This window comes from Micromys minutus (assembly GCF_963924665.1).
Source record: "Micromys minutus genome assembly, chromosome: 6".
Taxonomy (NCBI): domain Eukaryota; kingdom Metazoa; phylum Chordata; class Mammalia; order Rodentia; family Muridae; genus Micromys; species Micromys minutus.
The window spans coordinates 58447350-58469378 of record NC_137975.1 but is presented as its reverse complement, the minus strand read 5'-3'; the positions used below and the strand labels follow the sequence as shown (position 1 = coordinate 58469378).

Sequence of the window (22029 nt, the reverse complement as noted above, 5' to 3'; positions counted from 1 at the left end):
GGAGTCAATAATCTTCCAGAGATGTTTAACTTTTGGTCCCATTTTTTTTTAATTCCATAAGAAACACACTAAAAATTATATTCATATCAATTTCCTCAAAGTAACACACATCATTGCAAGGCTGCAAGACAGCTAATATATTCCAACCGATTTTCATTTTCAGTATACTAGGAACTAGCATTAATCTAAAACATCAAGTAAACCTGCACTCCAGCCTGTTTGCAGCCAGGATAGTGCACCGTACCTGGGCTTTAGGCAGGTTGCCAGGAGACAGAACTTCTAGGATCACAGAAGGTTTGGGAGAGATGAAATGCACAACCACACTTAGTTGCACGGGTCCTCTGAAAGATGGACAATGCTACCAGCCAATCAGAGCACTAAGCGACCTCTCCACCAGCCAATTAGAGTGCCAGAACTTCAACCAATCATGACATTACCCTGCGCCTGCGCGCACTGAACGGCTGTGTAGCACCTGCAGAAGTGTTTGGTGGCTGAGCCCTTGAGGGAAGGGGGAGCCATGCATCAAATCCCTACAGTGGGCCTGGGCACCTGGAAGGTGAGAAGGCTCTCCGGTGTGGGTCGGGCTAAGGGTCTCGGAGCTGGATGAATACTTGCACAGGAACGGTCACGGTCCGGGACTTTTAGGGTGACTCCTTCATAGACCCGGGCTCTGATCAAAGTCTTAACTCCAAACCGGTTGGAAGAGAGGTCGGACTCTCTCCTGTGAGGTGACTTTTCGTAGATCCTAAAACACCTGCTCCCTGCGAGGTTGAAAAGCAGTTAAGCTAACTTTATATAAAGCAGTGTGACCTTAACCCTGCCTTGTGTGAGCTAATCACGGACCCCCGACCTCCAGAAAAAGGCGTTTGTGACAGGTGGCACTTACCTTTGCACACAAAACCGAGTGTGTAGGAAATGACCACAAGGAAAGCATGTTACTTTGCACGCCGAAATAAACCAAATAAAAATAATTAAATAATTGCACTAATGTACGAGTCATATATACTTCTGGAGCCCACTTAGCAACAGTAGCGATATTTAATAGTAGTTAGACTGCTTGCTCAGTAGTAGATTTTTTTATGTAGGGCAAAATGAACACGAGGTTGAGGAGGTAAGGAGCTAGGCCTGCGTAACTCTGGGACAAGTTAGGGGAGATGATCAAAATACATTTTTTGATAACACGTAAATCTAAAAATTCTGTTTAGCGGAAGGTATCCAAATAAATGTTTCTCCAGAAATCTTTGTTAAAAGGGGTGCTTTTTATTTTTGTTTTTTAAGGTAGTTTGGTGATCTGAGTGCTCTTTGGTGTCACATAGTGAAGGCTGGAATGGAAGAAACATCAGTAAAATAACAAATAAATAAAAACAGGGAAGAGACTTCACTTTCCCAACACAATGAAAGCACTTAATTCCATCACCCGAAGACACAGGGATGGCTTTCCAAATATGTGGGAAGCAATGGAAAACCATAGCAAAAATCATCACTGGTGATCTTAAATAAGAGAGTTATGCTAGACGTGTCTGTTGCTTTGATATAATAACCCAGTCAGCTTTAAGACAAAGCACGGAAGCGGCCAATTCAAGGCAAGCTCGGGCTACACTTCTCATATTTAATGGAAATATTTATGTACCTCACTAAGCTTTTCCTGTGTGTGCCATACAGGTATTGAATGAGTCCCTGGCGTGTGAATGGATGCCTATGTTATGTTTACGATTGATTCATGCATCCCTGCATTTTAGATATCAGACTTCTCACACTTCTGTAATCATTCAGGAAGTACAACGCTCAGCACTCTGCAAGAGCTGAGAAACACCTGTGGCCTTTTCCCAAATGAGCAACATGTTAAGTACATGAGTAACATGAGTAAACCTTAAGAACAGAATCTTAACCAGGTTCTGACTCAGACCTTCCTGACCATTAGGTCTGGCTGACATTTGTACTGCTTCCACGATTTGAGTGTTTACATATTGCTTGGCTATACTTTACCAGGTCACAAGGGAGCAAGGGAGTGGGGATCCCTGAAACTAGATTTTTCTTGTGTTTGTTTCTATCTCAGGCCTCTCCAGGAGAAGTAACCGATGCGGTTAAGGTGGCTATCAGCATGGGCTACCGGCACATTGATTGCGCTTACTTATACCACAATGAGAGCGAGGTTGGAATAGGAATCAGAGAAAAGATCAAGGAGGGTGTGGTGAAGAGAGACGAGCTGTTCGTCGTCAGTAAGGTAAGGCTTCCGGGCTCTGCAGTCGCAGCTACGGGCAGAGCTGGAACCATCTAGCCGAGGACATTTTCTCACTTTCCTTATGGGAGTTGGTGCCTTTGGTTTGCAGTTGATTCTTCTCCAGCTTCGTGAACCTGTGAGGTTGCATTATGTGTTGATTTGCTTGCATCTTTGGTGCTTGTTTGTTTTGTTTTTTAACTTGGCCATTCAGACGGACATGGAGACACACCACCAATCAACAATACATTTGTGAAAGCAAATCTTGGTTGCGGGGCGGACGATACTTTCACGTCTGTAGTGAGCAGAGTGAAGGTCAAGCCCTTGAACTCTGGCTACCTAGACGGGCCTAAACTTGGAATCACCTGCTAGGGATGGTTGAAGGGCGTATTCCAAACTCTACATAAAGAAATTGACGCCGTGGGGACAGTTTTACAAACCGGAAACAAGTGAAGGATGCGGTATGGCCGGTGCAGAGCAGATGTGGGCGTCTCTGGGACGAAGAGGGAACAGGAGAAACGAACTGGGGTCAAGGCATCAAAGTCCTGGCCTGTACGAGGCTTGAACTTTTCCTTGAAACATGGGGGACTGAGAACAAAAACCATTTCTAAGAATGGGGCGTTCGCAGAGGGCATAGCCGTATCTGATAAGAGCATGCACTTTAAACTCTGGCATGAACAGTGCGGGTGAGAGACGATGAATGCGCTGCCTCCTGAGGAAGGGGTGAAGAGGAGGAAGTGGATACAGGAGAGGAAGGAAGTAAGCCATGCAGGAAACATAGTTAAGCTAAGATTTAAAGCTACTTTTTTTTGTCAAGTGTGGACACATGCCTTTAATTCCGGGTACTTGGGGAGCAAAGGCAGGAGGAGATCTCAGAGTTCAAGGCCAGCCAGTTGCAGGAGAGCCAGAGCTACATAGTGAGACCCTATCTCAAAATAATAGATAGATAGATAGATAAATAGATAGAAAGGTAGATAGATAGATAGATAGATAGATAGATAGATAGATAGATAGATAAATGCTGCTTTTAAAAGAATGCTCATTCAGGTGGCTAATATCAGACAATAGTCACATGTTTAAGTTCCAGTGGTCATTGGGGAGCCCCTCTACCCAGGTTATCAGATAGCTCAGGGTATCAGCCTGTTACAAATGAGGATCTGAGTTTGATGAACTCATGAAGAGTGTGGGCTCTCCCATAATCCAACACTTCAGAGGTGTTCCTGCTGTAGACTTACCTTCTGCCTTACTCTGTGATCCATTTTTATTTCCCAGCCTCGTGTAAGCGAGAACAGGAAGGCAGGGTGCAGGGGGCTTGGCGCTCACTTGCTAAGGAGGGAGGTTTTCTTCTGACTCTTCAGGCAGAGGGATGAAGAACTAGGGATTTCCAAATCTGCATAGTCCAAGTGCATACTGCTTCCAAGTGAGTGACAGTCGGCAGTGAACATGTGCTGGTCATCGTGGGGATTTGGAAGAATCACTGAAATATAATTGAAATTGGGAGAATTATGTATTTATTCACAGTGGGGAGTTGTTATTAGCAGTATGGTGTGTTTACACCTAATTTGGCTTTTTCTCCTACTCCTCCCTCCCTCCCTCTCTCTTTGTTGGGCATGTGTGTCTCAGTGTGTGCATGTATGATATGAGTGTCATATATGTTCAGATATATATGGCTGTGTTCATATGAGGAAGCCAGAGGATGACAATGACCTCGTATAACTCTTGTTCAAGTTCCCTTGAGAACAGTTCTTGTTAATCCCATAGCTACAGGGAGAAAGACCATCACCCCAAATGATGGCCAAATTAACAAAGGCAAATTAACATTTTTTTAAAAATTTGTGTACATGGGTTGTCCCCGAAGGTTGGGTTAAAGACTTCAGCATTGACCATGGGGAAGATACAGGTTTTTACAATTCAGGAGTAAGGAGCTTCCAAAGAGGGGATTTGGCAGGCAAATAGGAGAGTTTAAAGAAGCCGAACATAAGCACAGCAAGTTGCTCATAGCAACCTCCGGAAACAAAGCCATGGTTGCAAGGTGGTCTTTACAGCCTCCCGAAACAAACACTGTTGCTTTTCCCTGGAGCAGGCAGTACAGACCATCTGTGGTCCAGGCTCCAGGTGGAGCACAGCCCAATCCTTGAGAACAGATTTAATCATACACAGAAATCAACCTAGTTTGTCTTAAAGTTGGCTTTCAAGCCCAAGATGGAGAGTAACTCTCACTGAACCTTCAGCTAGCCTAGTAGATAGCAAGCCCAAACAGTTATCATGTCCCCATTCCCCCTCCCCAGTTCCAGGCCACAGGAAATATAACTTTTTAAGTGGTATGCTGAGGATTAGGGCTCTGGTCCTCATGTTTATTAATATATTGTAGCTGTTGTTTACTTTCATGTTTCAATCCACATATCTGTTAATTTTCACTTACACTTGCTTGGATGGAGCCTCCAGGTTAGCATCTGTGAGCGTTAGTAAAAATGCAACAGGAAATGCTGAGGTAAACACAATTATGTATTTTTTTCTATTTATTATTCTGGAGACAAATGTCTGCCTAAAGAAAAGATGGTAAATGCAGGGTAATTCAACTCACCTCGATTACCCTGAATGGTTTCCTAAGATGTTCAGTAAAAAGAAGTTTGGCCTGTCCTGAGTTGGGGAAAAATTATCTTCTCCACATAGAAGTCTCTCCCCCGATTTCACCTTTTTGGTGTTAGTGGATCCAAATCACCCTCACCCCTCCCAGTGCCTTCCTGTGTTGGACCTGAGTAGGGAAGACTCCCTGCTGTGAAAAACCCAATCATCCATTTCTAAGGATAACACTACTGCCTTCCTTCAGCCCCAGCTGTGTTGTCAGCTGCAGGTCTGTGGGGTAGACTGATCTGAGTGACTTAGCTGTGGAACAATAGTCTCACTTCCCTTCTGCAGCTGTGGTGCACCTCCCACAAGAAGCCTTTGGTGAAGACAGCATGCATCAATACCCTAAAGGCCTTAAACTTGGATTACCTGGACCTCTACCTCATGCACTGGCCCATGGGTTTCAAGGTACCACTCAGTTTGTAGCTAGATTCCTGCAAAGACCTAAACAAATTCCAGCTTGGGAGAGAGCTTGGAAGCAAAACATTTCCATGTCTTGTTATAGAAAATGTACCTATAAAAAATGTACTTAAAATTTGGAGTGATTCAGAATTGTTACACATATGTTTTCTGAAACTTATCCTGTGACCTACTAGGAACATATCATTGGCCTAAAAAGAACTGTCAACCCTTGTCACTGCTTAGAAAAGTGACTGGGTCTTGACTCTGGGTGGCTTTCTCTACCCTCTGTCCCCTAACTTTGTATTATCACTTGGTTATCATTCAACCTGAGATGAAGTCTTAGAAGAGCAAAGAGCCTAATAATATTGTTGGGATGAAGTTGTTCATATTAAGACATGAAGGAAGTCCATTGTTCCCTGTTTTTAAAAATCTGGATCAGGCAGGAATTCAAGCCTTTTCCAAGCTTCATGAGAAGGTTTTGCTGGCCTTACCCTCCCTCTGTGCTTATCTTAAGATGACCCCTGATGCCTGAAGAAGGGAAGAGACACAACCAAGCCATTAGGGCTTAGTGTCAGTCAAGGCTTAGGTGCAAATTCACTGGCTTAGACTATACATCTCTGTTGTCTCCCTGTGTAGTCTACTGACGGAGGATGCCACAAACCTCAGTAAGCTTCTTTTCTTCTGGTTCTCACAGCCTGGGGAAAAGGATATCCCTTTGGATTGCAGTGGCAATGTCATCCCCAGTAACACCAGCTTTCTGGACACTTGGGAGGTAAGTGGATTCATACCAACTGGATACTTCACCCCTGCTCGTGTATACCCAAATGAAAGCTAGGCAAGATCTGGAACTTCTGTGCTAAAATACCTCAGAATGAACTTCAAATACGGGGTTTGCACTACATGGTGGTCAGTGTGGCATGCAGAATGTTCCCATCAGCCTTTGGTAATAACCAACACTATAGTCTTCACCTAGTTCCTGGAGGTTCTCTTTTAATGGTTATAAAACGTAATGTTGGCCATATTTTGGAACTCAGAATGGAAAGGCAGGAAAAGGTTAGAAGGAAGATGACCAAGTGTCAAGACAGTGTCCAGAGTTCAGAAAAGAAAATGGTGAGCATCTATAGTGAAGTGAGCAAGAAAAATCCAGAAGGTGGTGGGCTTGAGGGTCTTATGAAGGTGATAAAATAGGAAGAGAGTATATCAGGACACTGCGATCTCTAGTACCCTGGCTGCCCAGCTTCAGGAACAGAAAACCAGCACATTTGAACAAGTGCAAGTATAAACCAGCAAAGCTTAGAGGAGTTTTCATGGAGAAGATGTGATATGGAACCATTCCTGTGAGGCTCATGGGTAAACTCTAGGAATGTTTCAGTGCCTTAGAGAGACAAGAGGGACAGAACAGACAGGGAGAAGTCCCTGGGCTGGGCAATGGTACCTCTTTTTCTGGAAAGCTGTGAATCATGGGAAATAGTCAGAAAGAAACTGAACAAAGTGTGTCTGAGGGCTCCAGTCTATCACCTTGGGCTTCTGCTCATCAAAAATCTAGGGTTTGAACCTGAGGCTCTGGATGGTGCATTATTGGGTGATTATTGCAGAACCTTAATTTACTGGTTGCTGTCATCGTGGTCTCACTGGACACTTACGCCCGACTCCATGCTGCCAGGAAGTTCGTGAGTCCTCTGAAGCTTAGGCTTGAGGACTCCCTTATCAGAGCTCAGCCCAAGTCAGATTGGCCTTGGCTAAGTGCTTTGTGTGAATCATTTCATGGAATTTTAAGACAGCTCTGGTAGAGATAATATTGCCCACATGGCTTTGTAACTTAGTAAAATGCTTTTAAAGTATGGAGGCTCTACACCAAGTCACAAAGGGACAAGTTTATCAGGGACCTAGAAAACTTGCATGCTTGGCACGTTTCTTTCTCTTTCAGGCCATGGAGGACCTGGTGATTGAGGGTCTGGTGAAGAACATTGGCGTGTCCAACTTTAACCATGAACAACTTGACAGACTTCTGAATAAAAGTGGGTTGAGAGTCAAGCCAATAACTAATCAGGTAAGCAGGTGGATGGTCTGAAGTCTGACCCAGGTGGTTTGTTCCTTTGTGTGGAGGTAGATGAGCCATGTCATGTGCATTCACCTGTAGTAGCTGTTAGAATTGTAATGAGGTAGCTGGCCAAAATGATAGGCCTAGTGGGCAAGTGACTTTCTTTACATTCCATATGATCAGGTGATACCATGGGTGGATAGGGTATGACACAGACCTCTGTTCTTGATGTGGTTTTGGAGGCAGACAACCAGGTGTGTTCAGAAGACCCTTCACCCTTATTGGAGAAAAGCAGTCTTACCTAGCCTATGTGAACTCCCAATAGAAGAGCTGGGAGAGAGAACACTGCCTTCACCCAGGGCAGGGTGGAGAAATGAATCTCCTCCTCCCTCCTGCCGTTTACATTCTGCTACAGCACATATAGTACCCAAAACCTCACTTATTGATGGCCATAATTTGTCATCCGGTGTCTTAGGGTTTTACTGCTGTGAACAGACACCATGACCAAGACAACTCTTACAAGGATATTTCATTGAGGCTGGCTTACAGGTTCAGAAGTTCAGTCCCTAATTCATCAAGGCAGGAACATGGCAGCATCCAGGCAGGCATGGTACAGAAGGAACTGAGAGTTTTACATCTTCATCTGAAAGCTGCTAGTGGAAGACTACTTCCAGGCATCTAGGATGAGAGTCTTATAAGTCACACCCACAGTGACAGTTGTACTCCAACAGGGCCACTCCTTCTAATCCTGCCACTCCCTAGGCTGATCATATACAAACCATCACACCAAGATTCAAGTGTAATGACCGTAGAGAATCTTGTCTGAATTTAGTTTTAAGTGTAGCCCAAAACTGAGAACAGCCTGGGCGTCTGAAGTTATTTTTCAATAAATATCTGTTAAATAGAGAATATTAGAGACTTTCATGTGCAGGTGAGACCAAAAAACCTTCAAACAAGACTTCCCTGGAAGCTGGTCTGGCTGGCGAAGGCACTGCTCCTTATTCTCAGTTGCCTCTAACTGAGTGTCAATTATATGTCTGTCTATAACCTAGAATCGTGCATGAGTAAAATAGAAAAGGCAGAAATATCACTGTCAAGGCTTGTGATAGGAACTCAAATCCTGGTGACAATAGATAGCCAGTATGGAAATGAAGTGTGCAAGGTGCTGAGTGACTTACAGACTACAGTGGAGACTGGAAGTGCGGGGCAACAGGGGGAGAATTCAGATTGCTCAGGCTTTTTCCTGTGTGGTGAAGATAGCCACACGGAGCCGGTGATGTTGGAGTGTCTGTATGACCTAAGGGTCTGAGAGTCTGAGGACTCAGAGCCACTTATTCCGTCGAGCATCCCAGAGATGGCAGAGACCAACCTACTCATTTGTAGCTGGAGACACGCAGGGCTTTAAGAGGAGCCTTTGTACCTAGTTATCAATGGTGAAGATGTCAGGTGAGTCTTCTCTTCAGTGCTTCCCTAGAATGCTGTTTGTCTAAATTATTTTGGTACACTGTGGTTCTGTTTATAGATTGAATGCCACCCATACCTTAATCAAAAGAACCTAATTGATTTTTGCCATAGAAGAAATGTGTCGGTGACCGCTTATCGTCCCCTCGGTGGCTCAAGGTAAGGACATGTCAGAGACCTTGTTAATCTGGATGCTGACTGACATTTAAGAGCTGGAGTAGCTTCACTAAGAAGGTATAGAAGAATCGAACTGCCCATGCCTCTCACCTCCCCCAGGGTGAATAGTGGGAGCTAATTCTCAAACTGGAGAGTTGTTTTAATCATGCTTCCCTGTGAGGGTAACCAGCTTTGACTGGACAGACCCAGCCTGAAGTGAACCCTTTGCTGATCTGCCTGGTAGTTCATCAGCTACTACCCCCTAACCTTAGGATATGTCCCAAAACTCAGAGTCTTTAGATAATGCTAAAGTGGCATATCTTCTTTTCCTGAACCTGACATTTGTACCATTCTCCTACTGAGCCACCTAAGCCAGAGCGTGGAAACCATCCGTTTCCCATACCCTGACTCCAGTCCAACACAAAGATCAGTTACATATTGTGTTAGTAGAACCCAGGGTCTGTCCTTCGGTGTGTGTTGCTATCCCCCTCTATCTTAATGGAGTGCAGATCCCTTAAGGTTCTTAGCCCCATAACTCCCATCAGATACACCTGTTCCTTTGTGTTGCTCAGCTACTAGCTGAAGTGATCTCATTCACAGGACTAAGTCAGTCTCCCAACTGAGCCTGCGTGGTGGAGCTGAGCTGCCTCCATTGTCCTCTGGTCACTCCTTCCCCATCCCTGCAAACCTTCAGCACATCAATCACATGAAACTGCTCTTGAGACCAGTAGAATGCTCTGTCTGGTCTCAGCAACTGCATATACTGTTCTTTTTCCTAAAACTCTGCCGTTTTCTTGTCCGAGTCTGCCTACTCTTGTCTGTGATGTCATGCTCAGTTCAGCAATGTGCCCTCCAAGAAGGTTCCATGAGTCCTTCTTGTATTTGGAACACTGCTCTACTCATGACATCTCTTTCTCTACCTAATATACACCAGGCAGCTTTGCACTGTCTGTCACTGAAGTCACTTACAATGTGGATCCATCCCTTCCCAGTCTATTACGTGCCTCATACTTGGTTCCAGGAAACCATTATGAAGCCAGGGAAAGCTGGACTTGCTTCAATGTTGGCCTCTGTGTATTCTATGGGAAGTAAAGGTGTGCATGTTTGAACGTGATAGCAGCTGTGGAGCTCCTAGAAATCTGGGGTCTGTTTTACAGCTGAGCCTTGGTGTAGAAGGGCCTCTGGTAGAGTAAATGACGGGTGTATGGCAGGATAAAACCTGCTCATTCTGGTTCTTTCTGCACACATTGAGTGTTGTGACTCCTAGCTCAATGCTTGATATCTGTTAGCTGCTTAAAAAGCGATGTTCTGTTGGGTCCAGTTCCTCGCACTGTGTAAACATATGGTAATGCACACCTGTAACTGAAGCCCTCTGGAAGGAAGCAGAAAGATCAGACATTCAAAGTCATTTTCAGGCTACCTAGCAAGCTCAAAGCCAGACGTGTTATCCTGACTAAAATAAAATAAAACATCTAACTTTAGTCACTAGGTTATATTTTGTTAGATGCTATCATAGTCTTAATTTTTTCTTGTACTGAAAGTTGTTACTATGTGAAAATAGTAAATCTTACCCAGGCCTATTGACACCCACCAGTAATCTCAGGAGAGACAGAGCCACTGGGACTGAGTTTAAAGCCATTCGGGCTACAAAGTGAGTTACCTCAAAAAATAAAAAAATAATATGTGTACTGGCTGGTTTTGTGTGTCAACCTGAAAGTAGCTGGAATTATCACAAAGAAGGAGTCTCCCTTAAGGAAATGCCTCTGTGAGATCCAGCTGTAAGGCATTTTCTCAATTAGTGATCAATGGTCGGAGGACCTAGTTTATTGTGGGTGGTGCGGTCCCTGGACTGGTAGTCCTGGGTTCTCTAAGAAAGGAAGCTGAGCAAGCCAGGGGAAGCAAGCCAGTATCCATGGCCTCTGAAGCAGCTCTTGCTTCCTACCCTCTGTGAGTTCCTGTCCTTTGGTGAACAGCAGTGTGGATCTGTAAGCTGAATAAATCTTTTCCTCTCCAACTTGCTTCTTGGTCGTGATGTTTGCACAGGAATAGAAACCCTAAGACAATCAGTAAATAAAATATATTAAAAACTAGTAAATTTTTCATTTTAGAGGAGAGTAACTTTTTTCAGCACTTGTGACGACAATCAGCCTCCTGACACAGCACACTCTGCTCTGTCCGTCTAGAGATGGGGTTCACTTGATGGATGATCTCGTCATTCGGAGGATTGCAAAGAAGCATGGGAAGTCTCCTGCTCAGGTATGTGGAAAGGACTGCCATGTGCTCGGGTCACAGTTCTCCATGATCTTCCCCCACCCCACCCCCTGGCAGTCCTAAGCCTAGAGGAGTTGATTCACTGGAGCTTCCCAATTTGGAGCCTTAATTAGTTGGTTCCATGTTTGCATCCAATCAAGCGGAATATACAATCTTCCTCAAATGTCAGCAGTCAGGATGCTTTCTAGTGCCACTTCCTCTTTCCCACCAACTGCATGGACAACCAGTGTCGGAGACCAGTGATCAAAGCCAACCCTGTCCGAATGCCCTGCTCATCTGGGGAACTGGACACATGCTGAGCAATTACAGTGAATGGGGTGGGCGAGTCCTCTGATCTTGGCCTGATGGCCTTCCTTACAGATAGATTCACAAAGCATGTTAGCTTGATCCCTAAAGGACTTTGAGATGAAAGAGACTTCTTAAGTCTTACTATACATGAAACTGAAATGTTGCCATGCCGTGGCTTTGATTCCATTTGTTTTATTCCTATGTGAAACTTCCTCCTACAGATTTTGATCCGATTTCAGATCCAAAGGAACTTGATAGTGATTCCCAAATCGGTCACGCCAAGTAGGATTAGAGAGAATATCCAGGTGAGCATTTCCTAATTAGAAATCTTCAGATCCTGACTTTGTGGGAGCTGGCTAACTTCCCTAACAAATGAACAACCCCTACACCTTTATGGTCTTCATCTGACAGTGTATTCTGCTTCTCTGTAAACTCTGCTGGTGGTGAGCCTTTCACGTACAGTCAGGATAGGCTCTTACTATTTCATGTCCCCTCCCCACCAACTCCCCTAGGGGTGGATGTCACTGTGTCACACTGACCCTCAAAAGAAGCTAGATATACCCAGTGTGTGTACAGAAGGAAGGAATACAGGGTTATTGAATATCTAGCCAATCTGGGCCCACTGATCTCTTGAGGGCAGTAGCTCTGGGCGTTATGTTTCTTACTCTTACCTAGTGACATTTAAAAGTCAATGAATGCGCTGGACATCTCACATAGCTAGAACATGTACAAAATATGAATTGGGAGCAGCCTTTTCAAAGACAGTCTTTTAAACTTTAACCAAGAATCAGCAGAAATGGGACCTGACACCAGGGACAGAGACCAGTGTCAGTCAGGCTGGAGAGGGTGACTGTAAGATCTGGAGAAGCAGAGGGTTGTGTATGTGGGCTGAACCAGAAGAAGAGTATCAAGGACAGTAGACAGAGTTTGTCCTCTGAGCAGGCCACAGGCTTTCAGTACAAGCCCTAGTCTGTGCTCTTTGTGACAGCTCCGCATACCCATTCAGTATGGTCGCACCACAGTGACACAGGCCTTATTTTTAGTGTCTTGCTGTTTACTTCTCTCCCTTGGTCCAAATGACTCTGACACTGAAGCTGCCTTTCTTCAACTCCTAACATACTATGTGGCTGTGTCTGGTTTGGCCAGACTGAGGCCTGCCATCGTCCTAGTTTCCACCACTTAGGGCATGGCAAAGCACTGGGTGTTCTTCGGTTCACTCTCCTTGGATATAAACCCTCGGTTACAGTAGGCCATGGTCACTGGAGATACTGTTACTGGAGACTCAATTAGTCGTAGTCCTCAAGTGTGTTGGGGGTGAAGGACTGGAGAGTTAAACATTCTGCTGGAAAGTGAAGTTCCTCAAAAAGTTCTGTGTGATTTTGATGCTGCTAGAGTCAGTACCAGCCAGCTTCCTCATTGACTGGGCAGGAGAAACAATGGCTTTTCTCTTTAAGAGGAAGAAGTAGATCAGTGGAAGAAACACTTTGCTTTTTTAACTCTTCCCCTGTGTTCCGCATCCACTTAAGATTAAGTACAATATATAGCTCATCTTTCCAAGGCTTCTTACATTTAGGTGAGGCTAAGCTAGGGTCGGTCAGTCAAGGGACAAAATTCAAAGTGCATTTTGAGAGGTTTGCCTGTGCTTGAGGGAAAGTACTAGATGTCTAATGAACTTCTCTCACATCTGGTGAAGAAAGACAGATGCCAGTTAAATGAAGTTTACTCTGAGTTCCCTATGGTCACCTGGTTTTGTTTCTAGGTATTTGATTTCAAATTAACTGAAAAAGAAATGGAGGAACTCCTCAGCCTCAACAAGAACCTCCGCTTGGCCACATTCCCCACGTAAGTCTGTCTCCTTTACTTCCTTTTAAAGAGAAAGGGAGCTGTCCACAAGCAGGATGATTCATTCTTGAAAAGGTATTTACTCTTATGTTTTAAGCTTAATTAAACTATATTGTGACTCTTTCCTATCTAAGGCTGGGCCAGTGAATAAAGACAGTGACATATGTGTTCTAACCAACTCTTTCACTTAAAATGTTCTCTTTAAAAATATCTGTTCTTTGTTTCGCTCTTTAATTCGTGATTCTGTTTTGCAGAACTGAAAATCACAAGGACTATCCTTTCCACATAGAGTACTGAAGAAACCTTTAACCTCCATCATTTCTGCTCAGTGGAAACAGATCACCAGGGTCAGTAGCACTGATCCCCCTCTGCAGAGGCTGTGTGGTCCCTGTGTGGCCACGGTGACAGTCACAGACACAGCCAAGAATGACAACAGTCGAAACAAGAAAAATCCTGCCTAGAAAAGGACCAGTTCAGAGAAATATAAAGATCTAGGGATGAGAAGGGGAAGGGCCATGGGGGCTGTGGCTGCTTCCAAGTTGTTACAGATAGCCAAGCACAAAGAATAATGTAATTTATGTTGGTTCATCCCAATCCTAATGGCTTCTATTTTCAGAAGTGAGATGCTGATTGCTCATGAATTAAAGTTACCTTCACATTTTAAGAAAAGCTGCTTGACAGAGGTGTTTGAATAACATGTAAGATTTGAGAAGTTAGTACAATTAATATCGATGAGTTGGCCTCACTAACCACCACCCTGAGGCCAATTTTGTACTCTGCCCTCCCAGAATTTTCTAGATGACTTTAAAGTAAAATCATCTTGCATTTAAGCGGGAAAAAGGCAATCAAGCTGAGGCCCCAGCTCAAAAAAAAATCGTGTTTTTCTTTTTTAAAATTTATTTCTTAACTTTTTATTTTTAGTATTCCCCTCCCAGTCCACCCTCTGACTGCCTACATCCCATACTTTCTCCCCACACCCTTTGTCTCCATGAAGATGTCCTCACCCCCATCCACACCAGACCTCTCTACTCCCTGGGGCCTCAAATCTCTTGATGGTTAGGTGCATCTTCTCTGACTGAACCCAGAACTGGCAGTCCTCTGCTGTATATGTGTTGGGGGCCTCATACCAGTTGTGGTATATGCTGCCTGGTTGGTGATCTAGTGTCTAAGAGATCTCGTGGGTCCAGGTTAATTGAGACTGCTGGTCCTCCTACAGGGTTATCATCTTCCTCAGCTTCTTCCAGCTTTTCCCTAATTCAACCACACAGGTCAGCAGTCTCTATTGATTGGTTGTATACAAATATCTGCCTCTTACTTTTTCAGTTGAGTCTTTTGTGATGAAGAGTTCTTTGCTAACAACATGCATGTATTGATCTACCTTACATTGTGTAGTTGAGCTGCATTTGTTGGGACTCCATGGAGAGAAATGCACAAAAACAAAAAAAAAAAAAAAACAAAAAAAAACAAACAAACAAAAACAAAACTTCTGGTAGTGTGTTTTTGGCCAATTCTTCAAAGACGTGGAAAGAACAATTCTCAAAATCACTTGGAAAAGCAAAACACCCAGGATATCAAAAACAATCCTTAATAAAAGAACTGCTGGAGGAATCACCATCTCTGACCTCAAGCTATACTATAGAGCTGTAGTGATAAAAACTGCATGTACTGGTACAGAGACAGATATGTTGATCAATGGAATAGAATTGAAGACCCAGAAATAAAACCACTTACACTTGATCTTTGACAAAGAAGTCAAATATATACAATGGGAAAAAAAAGAAAGCATCTTCAATAAATGGTGCTGGTATAACTGGCAGCCTATATGTAGAAAACTGAAAGTAGACCCATATTTGTCACCTTGCACAAAGCTCAAGTCCAAGTGGATCAAGGACCTCAACATAAAACCAGATACACTGAATCTAATAAGAGAAAGTGGGAAAGAGTCATGTCTTGTTGGCATGGAGAAATTTCCTAAATAACTCCAATGGCTCATGTTCTAATATCAAGAATTGATAAATGGGACCTCATGAAACTAGAAAGGTTCTGTAAAGCAAAGGACATAATCAATAAGACAAATCAGCAACCTACAGACGGGAAAAAAACTTTACTAACCCCATATCTGAGAGGGCTAATATCCAAAACATATAAAAAACTCAAAAAGCTTACCACCAAATATCCAAACATCCCAATTAAAAAAAAAATGGGGTATAGAACTAAACTGAGAATTCACAACAGGAATCTCAAATGGCTGAGAAACACCTAAAGAAATGTTCAAAGTTCTTAGTGATCAGAGAAATGCAAATCAAAACGACCTTGAAATTCCACCAATCAGAATGGCTAAGATTAAGATCTCAGGTGACAACAGATGCTGGCGAGGATATGGAGAAAGAGGGACACCCCTCCATTGCAGTGGGTTTGCAAATTGGTACAACCACTGTGGAAATCAATTTGGAGGTTCCTCAGAAAATTGGAAATAGATCTATCTAAAGACCCAGCAATGCCACTCTTAGGAATATACCAAAAGATGCCCGACCATGCCACCAGGGCACCTGTTCCATTATTTTGAGAGAGAGAGAGAGAGAGAGAGAGAGAGAGAGAGAGCATCTTTACATATGTATGTAGGTGATCTTGTATGTGCATCAAGGTTCGGTTTTGAAAACAAGGGAAGGGATCTCCTTGTCTAATTCCCAGAAAGAGATTTTCTACAAAAAGACATTAGCTTCTGATGCAAAAACTTCATGTCAGGGCAGCGTGGATGGAACTGGAGTTGGATGTCCTGGTAGGCTTACTAGAAACGCCACTGAAAATCTGTCACCTGCATTTCATTAAGCAGATCCTGACTCTTCCTCAGCCCCACTACAATGAACATTTATTGTTCTCATATTCATAACTATCATTTATTAATTTTGTGATTATATGAAATTTAGTTAACTCTTAAACTTTGAATTTTTCTTAAAATGACATTATATGCATAAAGCAGCTGACCAGACCCTTAGGTGGGGATCCTATAGAGGAAAAGCTAGCTGAAAACACACAAGTCAGCAATCAAAGATCCAGGTGAAGTGGAAATTTACAGGTTCTTTGGAAAGTCAGTTGGATGGTGTTTTGTTGGGCAAACAGGTAAAACAACATTTAGCTGAAGTGGACACAGATAAGAGGTCAGCATTGTTTGTGTGTTTCTGTTAATACCTTTTTGAATACACACTTGATTGATTGACATTGAGCTCATAGCCAACAGATATGAGCTCCTGGTTAACACACTTGCCTTCTCTATAAAACACAGCTGCCTCTGGGGTTTGGAACACTGGTCAATAGGTTTGTTATTTGTCAATTTTAACCTGGAAATTAACAAGAGCCACAAAAATATAAGAACAGCACTAAACAGACTGTGTCATGAGTCTGCTCATAGTCCATGTTTGTTAAAGTACCAGCTTGCCACATCACAGCCTAGCCTCAGAAAAGAGCCTCATTTGAGAGATCACCTGTATCAGATTGGCCTGTGATCCTATCTATGGAGAAATGTCTTGATTAGGAATTGATGGAAAAAGACCCATTTCACTATGGATGGCACAATTCCCTGGGGAGCAGATACACACTATATGACAAGGGAGAAAACTGGACGAAAGCTGGACATGTGCCAACAGCTTACATGCACTTGTTCCTCTCTGCTCTCAACTGGATTTTACAGGAGGAGCTTTGTGAGTTCCTGCACTGCTCCCATCCCAAGTCAGAACAACTGAAATGAAATGGAACATAGCCAAAGAGCTGAAACAAAACATCATCTGGAAACAAAAAGCCAACTGCTCAAGCTCTTTAATGATCATGAAAACACATGTGTTTGGATTACAGGGGTTTTCCAGTATAGAATCCCTGAATGAGGACTATAAAGGATTTCTCCAGCCCACAGGAAAATTAAATTGGCCCCTTTGGCCAATTTAATTAGATGCAACCTAATCCCAGAATTGGAAGCATCATTTGGTGCCAAGAGATGACTCATTGGGGCTCTTGCTCTCTCATTAATGAGTGAGTTCATTTAGAACTCATTAGAGTGAGTTCTTTCATAGATGTATATTGGGTTTTTTTGTTTGTTTTGTTTCTTGGGTTTTTTTTTTTAAGTTTTTACTGTACTATATATTTTTTTCCTGCCCTTCAAATTGCTCTCAATTTTATCTGTCTCTCCTATGGTCCCTCCCTCATCTCTTTCTTTATGTCCCAACCCCACTTGATCATCCCTTTCCACCACCACCAACCCAGAATTGAGCTATTACTGTTTATTCTATTTCTCTTTCTTAGGGAGATTTAGCTTCTCCTTCTTAATGTATACCTGACCTCTTTGTTTCTAAAGATTGTTGCTTGTTTATTATTGACCTAACAACTACTATCCACACTTAAGGAAATACATAGTATCTTTGTCAGAGTCTGGGTTATCTTGTTCAACCCGAATTTTTCTATATTCATTCATTTACCTGAAATTTTCATGCTTTTGTTATTTTTGGAATAACTGAGTTTTACATTTTACAAATGCACCACATTTTCTTTATTCTTTATCCCTTAGCATACATTTATGTTTCCTCAAATTTTTGGCTTTTCTGAATAGAGCAGCAATGAACATTGTTGAGTAAATGCCTCTGTGTTGGGATGAAGCATCCTTTGGGTATATGCCCAACTGCATGTACTTTTTTGCCTTCAGGGTTTGAAATATATCCTCCCATACTCCCATGTACAGAGAGCAGAAGAGAGCAGATTCTTTTCTGATTTGTTGGCGAGGTATTTTATTCATACAGCTTTAACATGGTTTCTGACGTTTTGAGTATAATATTATATGGGGAGGCTGTTTTCTGGTTATGTCTACTTAGGGTTCTAAGTACTAATTTATTTTGGAGTTTTATTTATGCTACAGTTTAGAAAAGAAAGAAATTTGAGTGTGATAGACTGGATTTAGGGCTGCTGGAGAATATGACACACAAAGAAAGTCCTTTGAGATATAATGTGAATAAATGAGGCAGAAATTTACTTAAAGGAAAACTTAAAACAATGGTTAAAAGGGAAGGATGGGGACATGTAGCAAGAAACTGAAAGGACCTTTGATATAGAAAAGGGGGTCAGCATGATTTTCAGCCAGTGAATAAATACAGGAACTGAGTTTCCTCAGCTTTCTGCCATTTCTCTCTCTCCTTGACATCAGACAGGACTTCAGTAGAGTACTCTTGGGTATTCTGCAAATCCACTGTATCAAACAGAAATCCTCTAAATGGGGCCTCTGGAATAAGTTCCTTTCCAGTCTGAAGCACAAGAAAGCAGGTAGTGTCTACAAAGATCTGTACAGCCAAGAAAATTGTGTATGTAAACCTGGAGATGGATTGAACAGCCTGTCCTTGTCCTTGAACCAATCACATGGCCAGTTCTGTCCCATTATGCCTGCCAAGGTCTGCCTTCCTATATGACCCCATTCCCAATGTGTCAAAAACTTCCCTTCACCCAACACACTCCCATTATCCCAGCCTCCAATACCAGCAGGTATTCCATAGGAACACCCCAGCTAGGCAGGTGAGAAAACCAGTAAAGAAAGACCTCCTCTTCTCCTTCCTCTCCTCCAAAACAAATCATCAGTCTCATCCCTAGCTCTACAACAGAACTCCAGCTGCAGTCTGCAGCTTTTCTCTCCACTTGCACACCTCTCCTGTGGACCCCATAGACCTCCCCGCCTACCCTCCCTCCAACAGTGCTAACAGGCCCTCCCTGCTAATGCACACAAGCCAGGGAACCAGGTAGTCTGAATGCACATCTTCATTGCTCCCAGCATTTCTCTAGACCCAGTTCTCTAGTCTCACCTTCAGTTCCACAACAGAGGACCTGCAGCAGCTGTCCTTGCTCCTCTGCTCCCATCTCCTGTGGATTCCACAGATCTTTCCTTTTAAATCCCCCCCCCCTCGTCTATATCAGCCCACAATTCCAGCAGGCACCATGACAAACTTTCTGAGGTGACCATTCTTCATTCGCTGTTCTTATTGCAAGGAGAAAATAAAACTAGGGCATGAAGGAATCTTGTCATTTCTTCCCTCCTGTGAATCCCTTCAGAACTCTAGCCTATCCCCATTCCTAAGTATTAGGTCCCACTAACCAGAAACACATTTTATCTGCAATTTCTAATGACTGTAACCACCAAGTCCACAGAGAATTTTATATCAGGCAAAACTCCGTTATTATAATCTCCTAAAATTCAGAGAGCAAACAGAAACCAAGGAGCAAAACTCTCACCCAACAAAGACAAGGCAAGACCTGATATCATCACCTAGAACTATACTCTTCCCAAACCCAGGTACCTAGAGCCAGCATCAAAACACAATAACATTCCAGACAATATGGCTCCACTAAAGCCCAGCATTTGTACAACACCAGGCACTGGGTATTCCAACAAAGCTGAAGCACAGTAAAATGAACTTAGAACATCTTTTATAGATATGATAGAGGTCCTTAAAGAGGAAGTGAATAATAAATCCCTTAAAGAAACCAAGAAAAATACAGGCAAACTGTGGGAAGAAATGAATATATACTGTAAAGAAATCCAAGAAAACAAAGTGGAAGAAAATGAATAAAACTGTTAAAGACCTGAAAATGTAATCAGTTTTTTAAAACCTGTGGGAATATTGAAAATGTAAATTGGGGAACTAGAACAGAACTACTTAGGTAAGTTTCACTGGCACAATATAAGAAATACAAGAAGGCTACTGATTTGTATGAGTTAATGTTATATCCAGCCACTAAGCTGAACTTGTTTATCAGCTGTAGGAGTTCTCTGGTGGAATTTGTGGGGTTGCTTACATACACTATCATGTCATCTGCAAATAGTGATGTTTTTACTTCATCCTTTCCAATTTGTATCCCTTTGATTTCCTTTTGCTGTCAAATTGCTCCAGCCAGGACTTCCAGTACTATGTTGAATATGTAGGGGGAGAGTGGGCAGCCTTGTTGAGTCCCTAATTTTAGTGGGATTGCTTCAAATTTCCCACCGTTAAGAAGTGTTCCTCTTTCTCCACATCTTCGCCAGCATCTGTTGTCATCTGAGATTTACATCTTGGCCAATCTGACTGGTGTCAGGTAGAATCTCAGGGATGTTTTGATTTGTATTTCCCTAATGGCTAAGGATGTCGAGCACTTCCTTAGACGTTTCTCAGCCATTTGATATTCCTCGATTGAGAACGTTTTGTTTAACTCTGTACCCCATTTTTAATAGGGTTGTTTGACTCTCTGGTGATTAGCTTCTTGATTTCTTTGTATACCTTGGATATTAGGCCTCTCTCTGATATGGGGTTGGTAAAGAACTTTTCCCAATATGTTGGCTGCTGTTTTGCTTTCTTGACAGTGTCCTTATTCTTACAGAAACTTTGCAATCTCATTAAGTCCCATTTGTCAATAACTGACCTCAGAGCACGAGCCATTGGTGTTCTGTTCAGGAAATTTTCTCCTGTGCCTATGTGTTCTAAGTTTTTCCCTATTTTCTCTTCTAATAGTTTCAGTGTACCTGGTTTAATGATCCACTTGCACTTGAGCTTTGTACAAGGAGATAAGAAAGGGTCTATTTTCATTCTTCTACATGCTGAGTGCCAGTTGGACCAACACCATTTGCTCAAGAGGCTGTCCTTTTTCCATTGAATGTTTACAGCTCCCTTGTCAAAAATCAAGTGACCATATATGTGAGGGCTCATTTCTGGATCTTCTATTCTATTCCATTGATCCACGTGCCTATTTCCCCTATAATGAGTAAAAAATATCCTTTTTTTATAACTTTTGGTTGAAAATCTACTTTATTAAATATTAGAATGGCCACTCCAGCTTGCTTCTTGTGACCATTTGCTTGGAAGGATTTTTCCCAAGCTTTTACTTTGAGATAGTGTCTGTCTTTGTCTCTGCGATGTGTTTCCTATATGCAGAAAAATGCTGGGTTTTGTTTATGTATCCAGACTGATAGCCTATATTTTTTTATTGGGGAATTGAGTCCATTTATGTTAACAGATATCAACGAATAGAGGTTGCTGTTTCCTGCTATTTTTGCTTTTGGAGGTAGAATTGTGCCTATGTGTCTTTCTTCTTTTGGTTTTTTTGCTTAGGAGTTTTCTTGTTTTTACTAGGATGTAGTTTCCCTCCTTGTATTGGGTTTTCAACCTATATTTTGTTATAGTGCTGAGTTTGTGGTCAGATATTGTTAAATTTAGTTTTGTCTTTGAATATCTTGTTCTTTCCATCTGTGGTGATTGAGAGTTTTGTTAGGCATAGTAGCTTGGGCTGGCACTTGTGCTCTCTTAGGGTCTGCATGATGTCTGTCCAGGATCTTCTAGCTTTCATAGTCTCTGTTGAGAAATTGGGTGTGATTCTGATTGGTCTGCCTTTTCATATAACATGACCTTTTTCCCTTACGGCTTTTAGTATTCTTTCTTTGCTTTGGGCACTTGGCGTTTTGACTATTATGTGTCCGAAGGAATTTCTTTTCTGGTCCACTCTATTTGGAGTTCTGTAGGCTTCTTTTATGCTCATTGTCATCTCATTCTTAAGGGTAGGGAAGTTTTCTTCTATGATTTTGTTGAAGATATTTACTGTGCCTCTTAGTTGATAATCTTTACCCTCTTCTATTTTTATTATCCTTAGGTTTCATCTTCTCATTGTGTCCTGAGTCTCCTTTACATTTTGGGTTAGGAGCTTTTTGGTTTTTGCATCTTCTCTGACT

At 42.5% G+C, this 22029-nt stretch overlaps 1 protein-coding gene across 2 annotated transcripts; it reads left to right on the top strand.

Moving 5' to 3' along the window:
• The first annotated feature begins 432 nt into the window (after positions 1 to 432).
• Positions 433 to 14567, top strand: AKR1E2 (aldo-keto reductase family 1 member E2). 2 transcript variants are annotated; one of them, XM_080917648.1, is made up of 10 exons: positions 433 to 556; positions 2057 to 2224; positions 5138 to 5254; positions 5943 to 6020; positions 7176 to 7298; positions 8812 to 8909; positions 11090 to 11162; positions 11687 to 11770; positions 13225 to 13307; positions 13562 to 14567. In XM_080917648.1, exons 1-10 carry the CDS (start codon positions 518 to 520, stop codon positions 13602 to 13604), a joined length of 906 nt encoding a protein of 301 aa, XP_080773774.1. In that variant the 5' UTR covers positions 433 to 517; the 3' UTR covers positions 13605 to 14567. The 2 variants fall into 2 exon arrangements, with proteins under 2 accessions (XP_080773774.1, XP_080773775.1); XM_080917649.1 differs by lacking the exon at positions 5138 to 5254.
• Positions 14568 to 22029: the final 7462 nt, after the last annotated feature.

Bases quoted from the DNA above. Each gene is read 5' to 3' on its own strand.
- AKR1E2 (XM_080917648.1), top strand. From the start codon at position 518: ATGCATCAAATCCCTACAGTGGGCCTGGGCACCTGGAAG. The intron at 557-2,056 runs GTGAGAAGGCTC...TTTCTATCTCAG, and splicing joins TGGGCCTGGGCACCTGGAAG to GCCTCTCCAGGAGAAGTAAC. The intron at 2,225-5,137 runs GTAAGGCTTCCG...TCCCTTCTGCAG, and splicing joins AGCTGTTCGTCGTCAGTAAG to CTGTGGTGCACCTCCCACAA.